The sequence below is a fragment of the Bidens hawaiensis genome, unplaced genomic scaffold (assembly GCF_021521415.1).
Source record: "Bidens hawaiensis isolate Kalapana, Puna unplaced genomic scaffold, B.hawaiensis_p1.1 tig00049128_1, whole genome shotgun sequence".
NCBI classification, from domain to species: Eukaryota; Viridiplantae; Streptophyta; class Magnoliopsida; order Asterales; family Asteraceae; genus Bidens; species Bidens hawaiensis.
Genome location: NW_027498794.1, coordinates 98,042 through 114,909, shown reverse-complemented (window position 1 = coordinate 114,909; position 16,868 = coordinate 98,042). Strand labels below are relative to the sequence as shown.

Sequence of the window (16,868 nt, the reverse complement as noted above, 5' to 3'; positions counted from 1 at the left end):
AGCAACGGTTGTGCTCAAGGGGGACTCATACGATGAAGCACAAGCGTACGCCAAGAAAAGGGGTGCAAGGGAGAATCGAACCTTCATTTCTTGTTCAGATCACCCAGATGTAATTGCCGGTCAAGGAACTATAGGAATGGAGATCGTGCGCCAATGTAAATTCCGAATCCATGCCATTTTTGTACCGGTTGGTGGTGGTGGCTTGATAGCTGGTATTGCGGCCTATGTGAAGAGAGTTTTACCAGAGGTGTGTGTTATGTTTGCATTAATATTATGCATTGCCTTTGTTAACAAACAGACGTACCTAGTAAAATCTCACTTATTAAAAAACTTATTGATATGGTCAGGAGAAACATTACCCTAGTTAATGAACAAGCGTATTTAGTAAAATTCCACCCATAGCCATAGCAAAACTATTGGTAGAATATGGAGTAAGAAACATTACCTTAATTAAGTTTTAACTATATGCGACAAATGACAGGTGCGGATTATTGGAGTGGAGCCTGCTGATGCAAATGCAATGGCTTTGTCATTGCACTATGGCCAACGAGTTAAGCTTGATCAAGTGGGAAGCTTTGCTGACGGTGTGGCTGTGAAAGAGGTCGGTGCCGAAACTTTTCGCTTATGCAAGGAGTTGATTGATGGAGTAGTTCTTGTCAGTCACAAAGCCATATGCGCATCCATAAAAGTTAGCTCCACTCATTCAATCACTTTAAAGACTTTTAGGTATTTTTTGAGAGTTCGGTATATCTAAGCAGTTCGTTGTGGCAAGTGAACTTTATAGAGTTATTCACCAAACGATCCAAACTTACAAAACTTAACTCTCCGCTTACAAATTTTTTTCACCAGGAGTTCACTTGCAGGAACAGCAAACTGCCTAGAAGTACAAGAACTTTCAAAAAATGCCTAGAATTACGTAGTTGAATCCTGAACTACAAATATGTCTCTCGTCGTGAAGGGCATGTATGAGGAGAATCGGAGCATTTTAGAACCTGCGGGTGCTCTTGCTCTTGCTGGTGCGGAAGCATACTGTCGGTTCTATAACCTTAAGGATGCAAATGTCATAGCCATAACTAGTGGAGCTAACATGGACTTCAATAGATTGAGATCGGCAACCGAGCTTGCAAACATTGGTGCTGTGCTAGCTACCTTCATGCCAGAGGAACCCGGAAGCATTAAACACTTCTGCAATCTTGTAAGTTAACAATCACCATCGGTTATGCTTGTCGTTTTGTGTTCGTATTTACAGTTGCATCAATTTGATGACAATCGATAATTTTCTTGGTAGATTGGACGAATAACCATCACAGAGTTTAGTTATAGATACGATTCTAACAAAAACCGAGCTCTAGTTTTGTATAGGTATGAGTAGCCTACTCAAATCTTTGCAGTTCAAGTTTATTATCTATTATGGTTATTAATTTATTATTATTTATCTTTAAGTTTGTTTGTTGGTCATTATTCCATCTATAGTTTGAATACTAAAAATTGTTGTTTATGTTTTATCGGTATCATTGTTGTTTATGTTTACCAATACAGTTTTCCAGTCCTTTTGAATTCTTTCGATGCTTATTTATTTAACTTAAACAATCTAAGTTCTTGAAATTATTAGATTCCTTAATTAAAGTATCGTCTTATGATGATAATTGATAACAGTGTTGGAGTTCATACTAAAATTGAGCTTCAAGCCATGATAGAGAGGATGAAGTCATTTCAACTAGAAACTATTGAATTCACAGACAATGACATGGTGAAAGATCATTTAAGGCATATGGTAACTAACCATTCTTTGGTTCAATGTTATGTTGCATGCTTTATGATTCTCTTCCATATCTGTAGATGACTAGCTATTATGAATCTTCAGACAGGTGGTCGGTCAGACATTGAAAACGAGCTTCTTTGCCGATTTATAATTCCAGAGAGGCCTGGGGCCTTGATGAAATTCTTGGACGTTATTAGTCCACGATGGAATCTTACCTTGTTTCATTACCGGTCACAAGTTAGTTTTTCATGAACATATGCTCATATATCAGTAACTATTAGATATAATATATTAGTTAGGATTTATTGTAAAGTTTCTCTTATAAATCAAGCAGAAAAAACATTCTTGTCGATATGATTACGATAAACTCTAACCAATATGTTCAAAGGATATCTTTTAGGGATTGTAATACTTGGGTTCCGTGTTTATAGGAAGAATCGGGTGCAAATGTATTGATTGGGATTCAAGTTCCGTCAACAGAGTTAAACGACTTTTGTGGTTGTGCAAACGACCTTGGATTCGACTATGAAATCGAAACGGACAATGAAGGTTTCAAGCTTTTGATGCGTTGAGGAATCTTAGTGATCAAATGCTCGAATCTGCCCTGATTTATACTTGTATCTTGAGGTGAGGTGTTTCAAAAAAATAACAGGCGAGACTAGTTGGAATCAAATCATTCATAAAACATATAGTTAACAAAGCGAGTTTTGTGTGAAATATATATAATTTCAAGCATGTGTATCAACCTGAATATGTTCGTGACCACTTAACGAAAAGAAAACGTACAGCAGTTCACAATTCAAAGTCAATATCCACAAGGATAAAAAAACTTCTGTCACATGTAATTTACAGGAACAAAATGTGGGCAGTCATACTTTCATGCTGAGTGCAGATGTTTAAGTTTTGAAGTTACATCATAATTTACAATTCAGCATTTTAAATAAACAGAATGTCGGTAAATACTACCCAAAAACATGCAATAGTTTACGATCTTGGAGCAGCCATTTGTTGCTTCTTTATCTGATCATCATTTTTTACCATGCTACAAGAACATAATAAACAATTTGTATGATGTGGAAGCTGACAACATAAACCCAACACGAGTGGGTCAAAGCGGTTAACTAAAAACTGTGTATGTCTTACCTAATATCATGTGGCGTGATAAAAATCCACTGGGAACCTTGTGCCAGAGCAAAATCTACAACTGTATCCAAGCTGATTTTGCGACTGACAGCATCCTGGAAATCAAACAGAAAAAAATCATTTGATTTTATTTGAAAAACCTTCTTAAAATGGAATTAAAGACTCTCAGCTTAAAAAAAAAGTAGCTACCATAAACACATCAAACTCATCCATAGCTCGAAACGGGGCTTCTGTCATCTCGTGAAGAGCTAGTGCAAAACATAGTGTCGAGAATGATCGCTCTCCTCCTTCAACCACCATAAAGATCATAATATTATTATTTTACAAAAATATATATATAAAAGTATAAAGATGTCAACCAAGTATAAGAAACCTGAGAGCCCTCTAGTGTCACGAACATTGCTACTAGATGCATCTTGAGGCATCTTAACCTAAAGTATAAGAAAATTGGGATTTCTCATGATCATTTGAATCCTATTAAAATAAATTTAAAAAAAAAAAAGTAGTTACTTGCCTCTATTGAAAGCTTCTGCTCCTCGTAACTAACTTTAATCTGACCACTGATCCCTTTTTTTCTAAGGTGACCATTGAATCTACCACAAATATTAATGTGTAAGTAGTTGTTAACTTGTTAATCAAAAAAGAGAGAATATTCTATAAAAATTGATAGACAAGGTGAAAGATCATACTGCCACGTCAGCTGACGCTTTAAAAGAGTTGCATTCCTCTGAAACTTGCTCCATCTTTTATCAAGAGCCATATGAATTGCCTGAAGTTTGTATGTAGATAACAAGAAAGTTAGAGACCCGCTTAAAATTACGTTTTACATATCAACATTATGATGGCATATAAAAGATTATACAGGGAAAATAGTAACTTACCGAAAGTTTATCTCTGAAAGCTTTGTAAGTTTCACGATGTTTTTTAATCTTACGCTCTTTCTTATCATACAGCATCCTAAGTTCATCAATAGATTCCTGGTGCCTGCGCGTAAAAATATTTTCTTGAAACGGAAAGATAAAACCTTTTCGAAAACTAAGTTCTTTAATAAATAATAATTAAGGTGCTGGTTATGACTTATGATTACACAAAAATATATTTGCAATAATTATCCAGATCTTCAAGTAAAATGAGTCGAAAGATTGTATGCATTTAACACAGGTTTTAGACAAACTTCAGCCTGTGATTAGCAAAACCGAAATCAAGCCACTTATAAGCAAATGTGTCAAAATTACAACTCTGCCCCTACATTACCTCTGACTCTCTTGCTGAAGTCTCATTTTTAGCCTTTTAAGGTTGGCTTGAAGTTGCTCAGAAGAAGTCTCATCACATCCTCCTAAGGCTTCAATCTCAATCTCGGGACATATAATAGAGGCTTTTTCGGAATTTATCTGCATTCATAATTCAAAGCATAAGATGAAAATATGAATAATATGAATTTCTATGAACATTTCGGATCCAGATTGTACTACGAAACAAGCATAATAAAGTAAACTTATATTTAATAATATGGCTGAATTTGTGGAATCAAATAGAGGGTTAAAATGGTAATTTACTGTCTATCAGCACAAATAAAAAGTTACAAACAATAATTGGGCATTTAATGTATATCCAAACCATATCTTATCAATTCAGACAGACACTAAGAAAAATATACAAAGAGTTAACATAGAACAGGCCGCACCAAGTTGTTGCATATATATAAAACGTATAATATTAAGCATTAGGTATCAAAGAAAAAGAAACAGCAGCGCATAATATAAACTTTGTCAAAGTTCAATACAGATAGGCATTTATAAGATTAAAGTGTTGATATTCAAAATACTGGTCACACACCTTTCGCTCTTTTTCATATTCCTTCAGTTGTTGTTTTGAGCTTTCAATTCCATTATAAACCTTCTCCTTCATTTGTACATCAAAATGGTGCTTTGCCTACATATAAATATGGTTACAAAATTAGCAGCTACCAAATTATGATAAGTTAGTGAAAACGTCATAGAATTATATAAGATAACCCAAGAAAAAAGTTACCGCTTCTGCATTATTTAGCTCCTCTTCAATCTGAGTTAGCTCATGTGTTGCTTTGTCAAAAGCATTAATGTCTGCTTTTGCCAATTCTGTATTGAGAAAATAGCGCGACCCCAATCATTATTATTATTTTTATCATAGAAGGTATACTCTATGTTTGAAAAGAGTAAAAAGAAGAAAACGGGAAACACACGCATATTTTTAAAAGATATATATATATAACTTACCACCCAACTCTTGAAACAAGACTTTAAATTCATTTACTTTAGCATCAGCTTCATTCAATTTCTCCTGAATCTTCTCTAGCAAAATCTCACTTTCACTTTTATCGGCTTGTATTTTCTGGATATAGTACAAATTAGGTCATTTCAAGGAATCACATAAAATGATTGTTTAGAGAAACGGAGTCAAAAAGTAGAGGTGGCAAAATACACATGTTGAATAACGGATCAAAAATTAGTTAGATTAAAACTGGTCATTTTTTGTATGAGTTAAATATGGCCAAGTTTGGTTCAGCTGAAGTTTATATGTTCTTACAAATAACTAATCTTTTGGATAAAATGTTTCAACCGGTGCGATATGTTGCCGGTTTAGCTTAATTCCTTTGATTAAAAGTACAACTCATATAAAAGTATATGAAGTGATTTTGCCACACAAAAAAAAGAGAGAGAAATGGAGATAAAAATATAAGTAGGGGTGTAGAAAACAAACTGAAATTTCATGATGGAGCTCATCAACATTAGAAACAGATGAATTCATGGCTTCCGCTTCGTAAGAGTTCTTCAAATCTTGTAGACTTAATTTTTTAGACATAAGCCACCTCTCGGCACCAGTGCGTTGTCTCTAAATGGAGAAAAAGGAATAAATTAAGACTGAACTACAACAGTATATATTAACAGATAAAGTGAAATGAAGCTATATCAGCATCATCAAGTAGAATTCCTCTTTACATGATATCTAACTCAAAGGATCCATCATTTGTGGCATATCTAATTTAACTGCTCTCATCAAAATAACTAAAAGTGGAAACTTCGACCCGCTTACCTAAAACTTAGTTTACCGGTTATACGAGTCAAATCCACCAATACTGTGTTCGCGACGCGCTGAACCCTACTCAAAAATTTCACAGCCTCTGGAGCCAGAAAACCAAATGTATCAAAGGCAAATGGTAGAAAGACATGTTGATTATCTAAACAAGCTTTCTCGTGTTTAACAACTTTGCCCGATTCAGCCTTCAACGCAGCCTGACCCACAACAAACCCACGGTCCCTGAGCCCAACAAGAGGAGACACTCCTGTAAGATCCACACAGCCGTGTTTCCCCCCTGCCCACCCGAACACAAGAATATCAGCTGGTCGTAAAGTAAACCTCCCTTCAATAGGATCCATGAGAAAGTTAACAGGGGCCTCCTTTTTAGCAGAAATCCCTGCCCGTTTAAGAACATCACACAGAACATCCCTAACCAGATCATGCCTGTATTTAAAGCCAGGCAATTCTTTGCAATGCACCGCATGGTCACCAAAAGAATCCAAACAGACCTTGCGACAAATTGGGCAAGGTTCATCCGTCGGGAACATAGGGATCATTAACCGGTACTTAAGGATAGCCCGATACTCCAAACCCGACATACGTTGGCCTAATCCTTCAACGGGGATGGCCGTTAGAAAATCCTAAGCCCGAGGAGCCCGAAGGCATTCAAACACCGCCTTTTGGCGAGGGGATAGATCAAACTTCACTTCTAAACTCTTGACGATTCCACTAAATAAGGCACTCGCCACAACATGTTGGGCTTTAGGGGGGGCGGTGTCCTTATTAGAGAACCCGCTAAGATCAAAATCTGGAAGTGAAGTACGTAACCGATCCATCGCACACCCATAATCAGAGTCCAACCCATAAATATCACAACCCCGAAGAATATGGTCTTGCAAACACCACGACTGTGCTCTCGAAGCCACAAAAGCATATGTAGATACATCCTCGGCCGAACAGAGACCCAACCCCCCATAACGGATCGGAAGTCAAGCAAACTAATTTCTAACTTAACAAAATAGTATTTATAATCTTATTTACTGCATTAACTACTAACAAATCCAAATAAAGGACAAAAAGAGATGGGCATTGAGTTTTGACACGACCAAAATCTACCCATTTAGACCCGTACTAAAAGGATTACACAATTTGACTCTATAAATAACTACTAAATTAAACATGTGATTAAGATCGTCCAGATAATTACTTTCGTGGTAGTAAATTAGTAATAATATTTGTATATCTGATATAAATGCATCTTACTTTTGCCTCTTGTAGTTCATGCTGGAAATTCTGACATTGTTCCTCAAAACTTCTTTTTTTCCCTCGAATTTGCTTTGCTTGTTCTTGCATCTGTAGTGCCTCTCTTTCATGCCTTTTAATTTGATCATCATATGAACTACAGAGACGCCCAGACCTTGCATTCTTATTAGGAGGTAGGATTGTCTGTGCCGAACCACGTGAAAACCTACAAAAACATCAATACTTCATTAAATTGAGAACTGTATTTAACTATATATTAACTGATAGTATAAACTTAAACAACATATGTTAATCGTAAACAAGTCAATAGCAAAAACAACAGCAAAAAGATGAAGTGGAAAAAATATTAATTATCTTAATCTTACATTCTATGACCCTCTAGCGTGTAAACCTCCTTCATATTTGCAACCCTTTGGTCAAAAGCAACCTTAGTTCCCATAGCATAGTCTGTTACAAGCACCTGTCTCTCAGCCCCGCACTACAAAAACACATGCAGATTTTTTGCACAAAAAGTTATCACTGACTGAATGAAAATGTAAGGTACAAAGGTCATTGGAAAAGCCAAAATAAATAACAAAATGAAAATGCATCTTTAATGTATAGAATCCTCCAGATCATTTTATTTAAAATAATATATTTGTGTAATAACATTTGAGGCACTATACTTTTCTAAATTGGAAATTGTGTGCGATGCTGGAAGAAGACTCGCTAACAATCATACAAAGAAAAAAACAGGTATGAAAAAAACTAAATCATTAAATAAAAAAGTTAATGTTTACCATATCAATTAAAACATTCAAAACTGTTGGCCTGTCAGATTGTATGACTGAAATCGTGGTTGGGTGATTTGTCTGAGGAAGCATATGATTTGGAATTTGTAACCTGCATTAAAAGTGTAATAGTCAAACACTTAAGAGCAAACTATTTAACAAATATTATTTAAACATACCTCGGTATAGAAAAATCATATATAATGATCTGAAGGTAGGGATAATTCGCTTCTCTCGCGCACGATCTCAATAGGAGAGAATCTTTATGATCTGTCACTATAAAAGCGTTAAGAAATTTGCCAAGTGCATTTTCAACAGCTATAGCCCATTTATCGCCATGAGTTAATGCCTGTGATTATAAAATGTAGCATATGTAAGTAACATATGTTTCTAGTTTTTCATTCATTAAACATATAACAGATTCTAAACTACATTCAACAGACCATAAACTTCAATGAAGCAACCTAGTGCCATTCAAAATGAGTGCTTTTTGAGCTGATTTTCACACATAGCTCTTTAGCTTCAAGAAAATACTAAGGCATACTTTTACGATGTGGGTTATCAAAATTTATTTATTTCCACATTTATAACAAAAAAGTTTCAAGATTTACGTATCAAACAAATAAATGTATTCGCCGTTTTCATACATTAACAACAGAACCACACAAACCATTTCATAAGAATCAAAATACACATAATTTTATAAGTAGCCTTTACATTTTTAAACAAGGACCAACAATAAACCCTAGTAAATCATTTATAATTAGCTTAACACCTTTCTATACAGCAGTCACTACGCAATAACCCTATTTGCAACCTCATGTTAGAACAGAATTTCCCTAAGTGCATACCAACAACTAATGCAAATTCACAAGACCTCATTCGTAGATATGTGAAAATGAGAATAAGCATAATAATTACTAACTACTGACCAAATGGGAACCTATAGGACCAATAGGAGGCTTTTTGAATTTGCGAAAATTTCTCTCAATAGCTTGAAGAAGATATGTAACTTTAGATCCTCCAAATGCTGTCACCTGTGGAAAAAAGAAACCGAAAGTATACTTAAAATACATATAACCTATAGGACCAATAGAAGGCTTTTTTAGTGAGAGTCAGGTTGGGTTACAAGTTGCAATCTTATGAGTGATAAACATAAACAAGGTGATGATCATATTCATATAAACTAAAAATATGTCAAACCTTGCTTGTCTGATTAAGTCGCAGTTCACGAATGCGATTCTGACTCTCATTGAACTTCTTCTCATAATCTCCAATCTGGAATGAAAAAAAGTTCAGTAAAAAAATATGTAACGTCTTTGCAAGTAAATCAACATAGAAATTGCAACTAAAGCAACATAGAAATAAACAGTTCCAGACATAATATATCTCAACAATTAAAACTCAAAAGAACTATAAAGATTTATATGCAAAGTCTACCAGTATACAAAATAAGATAACAAAAAACTCATGCAGCTTATCGGAGCAGTTTAATATTATATTAAAAAAAACAAGCTCAAATGTAGCACGCTTCAGTAGTCATTAACATTTGAAATCTAATCATAATGCATGCATAAGCATCCTCCAATCATTTTGTGTCATTAACAATTCAAGAAGAAGTCTTCACCAAATTAGCTCCGGTTGGCACACTATTTACATCAGGAAGAATTAGATTTACATTAAATCATATGTTTTCACTATAACTATGCTCATTTGTCATACATAGTTCCAATCAAAAAAAATATCTAGAAGATACAAGCACTGTGTACAAAAAATCGAACCAACTCAAAATAACTATGCTCAAATTTGTTATAGTAGAAAATGGATTTCATACCTCAGAATTGATTGTTCTAAGTTCATCCCTTGCAATATTTAAACTTTCAGATACCTGGTCCTCAATGCTACTCAACCTGAAGATTGACAATGAACAAAATTCAAAAGAGAACAAGCTTTTAAGCACAAGCAGATATTGTTAAGAGTGAATCACTACTAACAAAAAAAAGATCCATTAAACAAACAAGATACCTTTGAAAATCTGATTGAGCAGCATTTATCTCATCTTGAAGCACCTTCAGTTTTCTCTCCATCTCAGATTCTTCAGCCTACAGAAACCCAAAGTGAAACTATGTATACATACGGGCTATTCTTAAACAAAACCATGTAACCATCATGTTATTGGTTTTGTGCATATTCTTATAGCTTTTGCTAATTCCCAACAACCACAACATAGTAACCAAAATTTAATATAAAGGTAAGAGTCGCATATTAAACACAATCACTGCATTAAAACAAGTATGGTGCTATGCAAGGTGCAAGTTCTATTAGCCTATTAGGCCCTTATTTTATGCTTGCAGACTAAGATCATAGAGGCCAAACACATAAGTTTAATATATATATATATATATATAGGGGTGGGATCCGGTACAAATAAAATTAACATACTAAACATACAAATAACTAGAGTAATTACAGTTCTGAAAAAGAGTAATAATGTTACAAAAAATAATATAATGTAATAATAAGTATTCTAGTTCAAAAGTTATAGTGTAATAATAATTACCCTAGTGTTAATAACTACTCTAGTTATTTGTACACTTCTCACAATAAAAGTCATTTGTATTTGATTCAAACCCTATATATATATTTATATATATATATAAAAGACCTTGTTATTTTAACAGAAAATAAACAAGATCATTTGTATGCAACAAGACTTAATCGCCCAAATTGGCCCATCAATCATGCAACCACATTTTCCAGCACACATACAGTATTAACTACATAAATCAGTGATTTAATCATGTTACTGCAGATTACTTTATTAGGTTGTCTTAAATAAATCAAAGGCCCAACAATATGATTTGGCTGAAGCAAATGACCATAAAAGGGAGATATTGTGCAGTAGCTTTATTCTTTTACCAACAAATATCAACTATGGTAGCATACATAGGCCAAAGGCCCAAAACTATGTATCTCTTAAATAAATAAGGCAATTAAAGAAATTATATCTGGCAAATGAGCATTTATACATGAACAGAACACAAGTAAGCACTCACACAAGACAATTAGATAGAAGTAAAACCTGTGTGTCCTTAATTCGTTGCTCATTGACTTCACTGATTTGTTGCTCAAGTAACTTGATCCTCTTGACCATCTTACCAATGTTGTTACTTCTACGGCCATACTCTTGCTCAAGCTCGAGCCTCTCCTTTGTAGCCTAAAATCAACAATTCTATCAGTAAAAGAGCTAAAATGTTTTCAACCGAATGCGTTAGATTAAAAAAAAAACTTAAGGATTTAAAACGACCAGCAAAGTACATAATGTTGAAATTTAATCATAAAAGAACTTTGGTTTAGTATTTATCAAGTATAGCTGTCATTATTTGTATTAAATAGTTTCTGGAAGTGTAAATGTGCTTAGAATCTGTCAACTAGGTTAACACCGTTAAGCTGTTATCTTAACACCGCTAATCTGAAGCACCGCATCCCTCATACACAACGCTTCATGTTGTTTGTATGGTGTCGAACAGTTTGCAAAGCAATCAGTTCTTGTATGTATGCATGTATGTATGTATGTATGTATATACAGTTATCAATTAATACAGCATCTGGTGTGTCAAATCTTGTTCAACATCAATCCATTGCTTGAATGTGTTGCTTCCAATTTCCAACACATCAACCAAAAATCAAAATTCAGTTAATATTGCTTTTCATTTAGACAAGACTAATCCAAATAAAGGGAGCACTCTACAGATATTGTCATTCTTTTAAACGTACCTTTGAAAGTTTCTGCTCCAATTCATTCTTTCTTTGCCTTGCTTTTGAGGTACTTTCCATCAAAACAGCACTTTGAGCTTTTTTCTTATCAAGACAATCCTGCAATTCTGTCACTTTTGCCTGCCAAATAAATCAAGAGTAACAATAAATAAACCTAAATTACCAACTTAGAAATACCAGACCAGCAAATCAGCATGATATGAAGAAGCATTTGTCCACTTATAGTAATTCTTCTTGCAATAAACTTATACCCCCTTCACTAACAACCAAAATGAAGTAAAACATCTATGAACAGCCGCATACATGATACAACCTCAATGAAGTACAGAAATAGCAAGTATGTTGTACTTGTTTCTTTCTGATAGCACTTTCATCAATATAAACACGCTTACATTTTAATGCCAAACCAGTCAAACTCGTATGGTTTCAGTCACACTAGCTAGCATACTAGATTATAGAGTGCATTGCTTAATAATGTAATAAATAAATCAAAAATCATACTGAAAGTAAATGTAAACCCACTTACAATTTGCTGATCGATTCGAGCTTGACAACGAGGTATTCGTTCTTCCAGTTTTTTAATCTTTGCAAACTCTTCCTGGATTTTTTTGTCTGTACCATAGACAACTGCCCACGCACATTTTTTGGTTAATAATTGCACCTGCTGAGAAATTTCTTCAATATGCTCCATGCTTCTTATTTTCCCTTGCAACTCATTTAATTCTCTCTCTATAGGTGCTATAGATCTTTCCAACTCAACAACCTCACCATTTGCCTTGTCGAGATTGTCCTTCACACTCTTTAGTAAATCATCCACTTGACTTAAAAGTGTGGCCTTGAAAAAAAACTAAGCAATATCACAACAGAAAAGAAAAGTACATTATCAAACATTATATTCAAAATTATACACAAAAAAGCAGCTGCTTGATTCAAACTTCATCAGACCTTGAACTTATCTTTGTCATTTCCTGAATGCAAAAACTCTCTGCTCTTGTCTTGAGTCATTACTACACAAGGATTCTCAACATCAATCTGCACATAAAAACGTCAAATGTCTAGAGCGCGTATGATGTGTTACATAGTTTATGCAAGTTCAAAATAAGATTACAGTAAATGTCAGATTTAGGCAAACACACACATTAAAGTGTTCCACAAGCTCACGGATGTCTTCTCTTCTGCCCGCCACTTTTTTTCCTGTTACACGTGCTATATTTAGTAATGCGATGATGACATCTAATAGCATCATGTTTCCAAACAAAAACAAAAGTATGAAATAGCAAAGTGCACTAAAAAACTAATAAACAATCTAACTAGACTAAACTACCCCAAACCCTATTGTTAATCTCAAAATTGTAATCAAATAAATACCTACCCAATTGATCATATAGCAATTAACAAGGTGCACATAATAAATAGAACGACATGCTCTTCATCCTAGACTTGTTGTCCCAATCAAAAAACATAAAATGCAATGAGAGAAAAGAAAATAAATCAAGAACCTTGATAATCTTTAAGAACACTAGTGCTTGATGATTCGGTGATTCTACGCTCTAAAATTATGAGATCTCCATATAAATCATGCTTAAAAGCATCCTCCCCCTGATTTTTTATTTCCAAGTGAACAAGGGCGTAGCTGCAAACAAACGCAGGGTATCAAAACATAGATCATTCAGGAAAAAAAACTATCCCCATGTCTAGAGTTAATAACAGATGCTATAGATAACAGCAAAATGACCAAAATAAATCAATTTGGCATGATCAACCATTACAAAACTATCACCGCTCGTTTCAAATACAAATAAATACGGGAGTGCATGAAACCTAAATAAACCGACCAGAAACTGAAAATTCCAAACCGATATAGCCGAACTAAAACAAAAACCGATAGTTTGGTTTTATGTTCTTGTAAAAACCAAACTTTCAGTTCAGTTTCGGTTTTGCGTGTAATTGTAAATTTGTAACAAAACCAAACTGAACTTAGAAATTTTCATTTTTTTTTACATTTTAAGCAATTAATATAATATATAGTTTGACCCATATAGGTTAGACAAATGTATAATAATCAAATAACTTATAGGGATGCATTCTTTCAGAATCAAAAAAAATATTGAGAACTGCGAGAACCGCAAAATGCACTTGTACATGATGCATTAAAATAAATCAAGATAATAATATTAGAGATAAAAAGTGTGAGAACCGCCTAATGCACTTGTACATAGTGATTTAAAATAAATGGATAATAATGGAGATAAAATGTGTGAGAACCTCATAATGTACTTGTACATAGTACATTAGAATAAATCCAGGTTGATAAAATGTGGTGTTCGCATAACTGTCTTATGTATCACAATCAAAGCATCATGCCGAAATGTATTAAGCAGATCTCTCAGTTCTCAACATTTATTTAGATCTCATTTGAACATCTCCCATAAACTATAAACTAACAAAATTAATTAAGCCTAAATTCATTATTTTTAGCAACTTTTTTTTCAGCCCAAAAATTTCTAGTCAAAATGATAAAACCAAATCGAAGTATCAAAAACCCTAAACCCTAAACCCAACTTAAAACCAAAACCAAACGATTTTTTAAAAACTTAAATACCGATATTTCACAAGAGATCGTACAGACCTGCAGCCAGTCTTTATAAACTCCTTCATTGTGGTTGCCCTATCTGTACTTTTTGCTCGACATCCAAACCCTATACACAACGCCGTAAGTATTGCACTCTTTCCACCTACAAAACATAAACAAATAAGATGAAACTTTTAACGTGATTAGATTATGCATGGTGGAAACCGGTACAAATAAAACTGACCTACTAAACGTACAAATAATTAGAGTAATTAATATCACTATACACTATTAAACTACAAAAAATGAACTAGAGTAATAATGATTACTCAGCTATGCAGTCGATATCGGTGCTATAGTAGTTATCGGACCTCTAGCAGAATATCGGTACCGATAATATCTGCGAAATTGACCAATATATCACTGAATTTCCCGATATCAAACTTTTAGGTCTTAATTGTCAATTTTTAGTGTTTAATGTTAGTGCTTTAAGTCTTACTCAGTTCCAACTTTCTACAATTGTTAGTGTTATGTAAGTTGCAAAAGGTTAATTTGTTAATGGTAGGAGAGTATATTGAATTGTTAGTAATAAATTGCTATATTTATAAATTCGGCATGATATTAAAATCATCAATATCCCATAATCCCACCGCAATAACCGACGTATCAATATTTTTCAGCATTAACCGCATAGATTACTCTAACTTGGTTATTGTACATTAATAATGACTCTAGTGTCATTATTACTCAAGTTCAAAAACCGTAAAGTAATAATTACTCGGTGTGAGCGTAATTACTCTAATAATAATAACAATCACTCTAGTTCAAAAGCTATAAACAATAACTTCTCTTTTGTTAGCATAACTACTCTATAATAATAATTACTCTAGTTCAAAAATAACTGTGGAGTAATAATAATTGATAACTACTCGAGTGTTAGCATAATTACACTAGTTATTTCGGAACCGACTTACTTCCGTTCTGTCCGGTAATGAAATTAACCCGATCGCCCATGTCAATCTCCATATGGCTATGACACATGAAGTTCTCCACTCTAATTTTGGTTACTATGCCTGCTCGCAAAGCTGATCCGTTAGAAACCCTAGCTTCCGTCATGTTGGTCGATTGATTGATTACGAGATGTAATTACTAACTAATATGCTCAATTGATGATTGTATGAGTACTGAATCCACTTCAATTTTGATTATTAGCGACAACAAGAAGTAGTGATTGTGTTGAGTTTAGGGGAAGAAAGGGCGGGAAAGAAAGAAGAGACGATTATGAGGAGTGTGTGTTTGAGATTGTATTGATTTGAGAATTTGGGCTTTATGTAACTGGGTTTGGGCTTATTATATTGGGAGGTGTTACTATTAATTTGGGGCTTTTTGGTGAATTTTTCGGTGATTTTTCCGGCGAAATTTTTCGGAGATTGTTTTTCAGTGACTTTTCGACGATTTTTTCGGTAAAATTTTCATAGATTTTTCCAGCGAGGTGGTGGCGGTGGGTGACAGTTGTGGTGGCGGTGGGCGGTGGAGTGGTGGTGGTTGTAGGAGATGAGTGAAGATGTAATTGGGTTTTATATAATTGGGTTTTTAAAATTAATGTAAATGGGTTTTGAGATTAAAGTAAATGGGTTTTGATATTAAAGTGTTAGACTAAAATACCCTCCTTCCTAGCCTTCTTAGGAAAATCAAATTTCTTATTTGAACCTAACTCTTAGTTCATTTATATACATTTTTAGTTGTTTCTTCACTTCGGGATTGAGAAAAAACATAACTAGCCTAATCTTGGCTCGAGATCGTATGTAGTGCTTTAAACGAACCAAAGCTCAGCTCGTTTTGAATTACGTTTCGAGCTTTGTTTTTCAAAGCTTGAGCGCGGTTAGTGAGACATTTTTTCAAGATTGAGCTCTGCTTAGGCTTGGGTTGGTTATTATTTATTACTTAATTAACTTATATACATTTTTAATAGTTTTATGTGTTGAGAAAAAAACATTAAAGAGCCTAACATTGGCTCAGGCTCATATGAAGTACCTTAAACGAGTCAAAGTTTGGTTCGAGCTCAATTGTACAATGTGAAACTACTACACAACATAGAAGCTCAAACTTGTTGAAACTTAATATTACACCAAGCTCATTAAGTAAACAAGCCTTAATGATCTTCTCATAAGAGGCTTGAGCTCGCTCTCGATAACTAAATGAGCTTATTTGAAGCTCGGGCTCAATAAAGCTCTATTCATTTCGAGTTTTTTTATCAATCCGATCTCAAGTAACTCATGAACAACTTGGCTAGTCTGCTCCCCTTGACAAATTGCAACTTCATGGACCAATACCCTTGTTAAACATTAAGGGTATGTTTGGTTGAAAGTAATGGAATGAAGAGAGAATTGAATGGGAGAAGTAATGGAATGGACTATGGAATGAAATTGATCATTACATTCATTTGTCTTGTTTGATTAACATATGTGAATAAAATGAATTATTATTATATGTTGTTTGGTATAAAAAAATATAGGAATGAAAT

At 34.1% G+C, this 16,868-nt stretch overlaps 2 protein-coding genes across 2 annotated transcripts; one reads left to right on the top strand and one right to left on the bottom strand.

Annotated features, from left to right (window-relative positions):
• Window positions 1-4: 4 nt before the first annotated feature.
• LOC143597833 (threonine dehydratase 1 biosynthetic, chloroplastic-like) lies at window positions 5-2,375 on the top strand (the record flags this gene model as incomplete). The annotated part of the gene is made up of 7 exons (XM_077076218.1): window positions 5-247; window positions 482-688; window positions 959-1,195; window positions 1,289-1,362; window positions 1,657-1,774; window positions 1,865-1,999; window positions 2,194-2,375. Coding segments are annotated over 7 exons (1,155 nt in total), but the record flags the coding sequence as incomplete, so codon positions are not given.
• Window positions 2,376-2,550: 175 nt separating this feature from the next.
• On the bottom strand, window positions 2,551-15,460 carry LOC143597838 (structural maintenance of chromosomes protein 6B-like). Its single transcript, XM_077076222.1, has 28 exons — window positions 15,319-15,460; window positions 14,402-14,507; window positions 13,272-13,405; window positions 12,911-12,966; window positions 12,718-12,804; window positions 12,299-12,619; window positions 11,773-11,892; window positions 11,078-11,212; window positions 10,021-10,097; window positions 9,830-9,905; window positions 9,199-9,273; window positions 8,928-9,032; window positions 8,175-8,344; window positions 8,005-8,107; window positions 7,591-7,703; window positions 7,226-7,430; window positions 5,645-5,776; window positions 5,161-5,275; window positions 4,937-5,022; window positions 4,742-4,837; window positions 4,160-4,296; window positions 3,787-3,889; window positions 3,595-3,674; window positions 3,420-3,498; window positions 3,279-3,336; window positions 3,095-3,192; window positions 2,906-3,000; window positions 2,551-2,804 (listed from the first exon to the last, which is right to left on the bottom strand). Exons 1-28 carry the CDS (start codon window positions 15,458-15,460, stop codon window positions 2,747-2,749), a joined length of 3,162 nt encoding a protein of 1,053 aa, XP_076932337.1. The 3' UTR covers window positions 2,551-2,746.
• Between the last annotated feature and the right edge of the window lie 1,408 nt (window positions 15,461-16,868).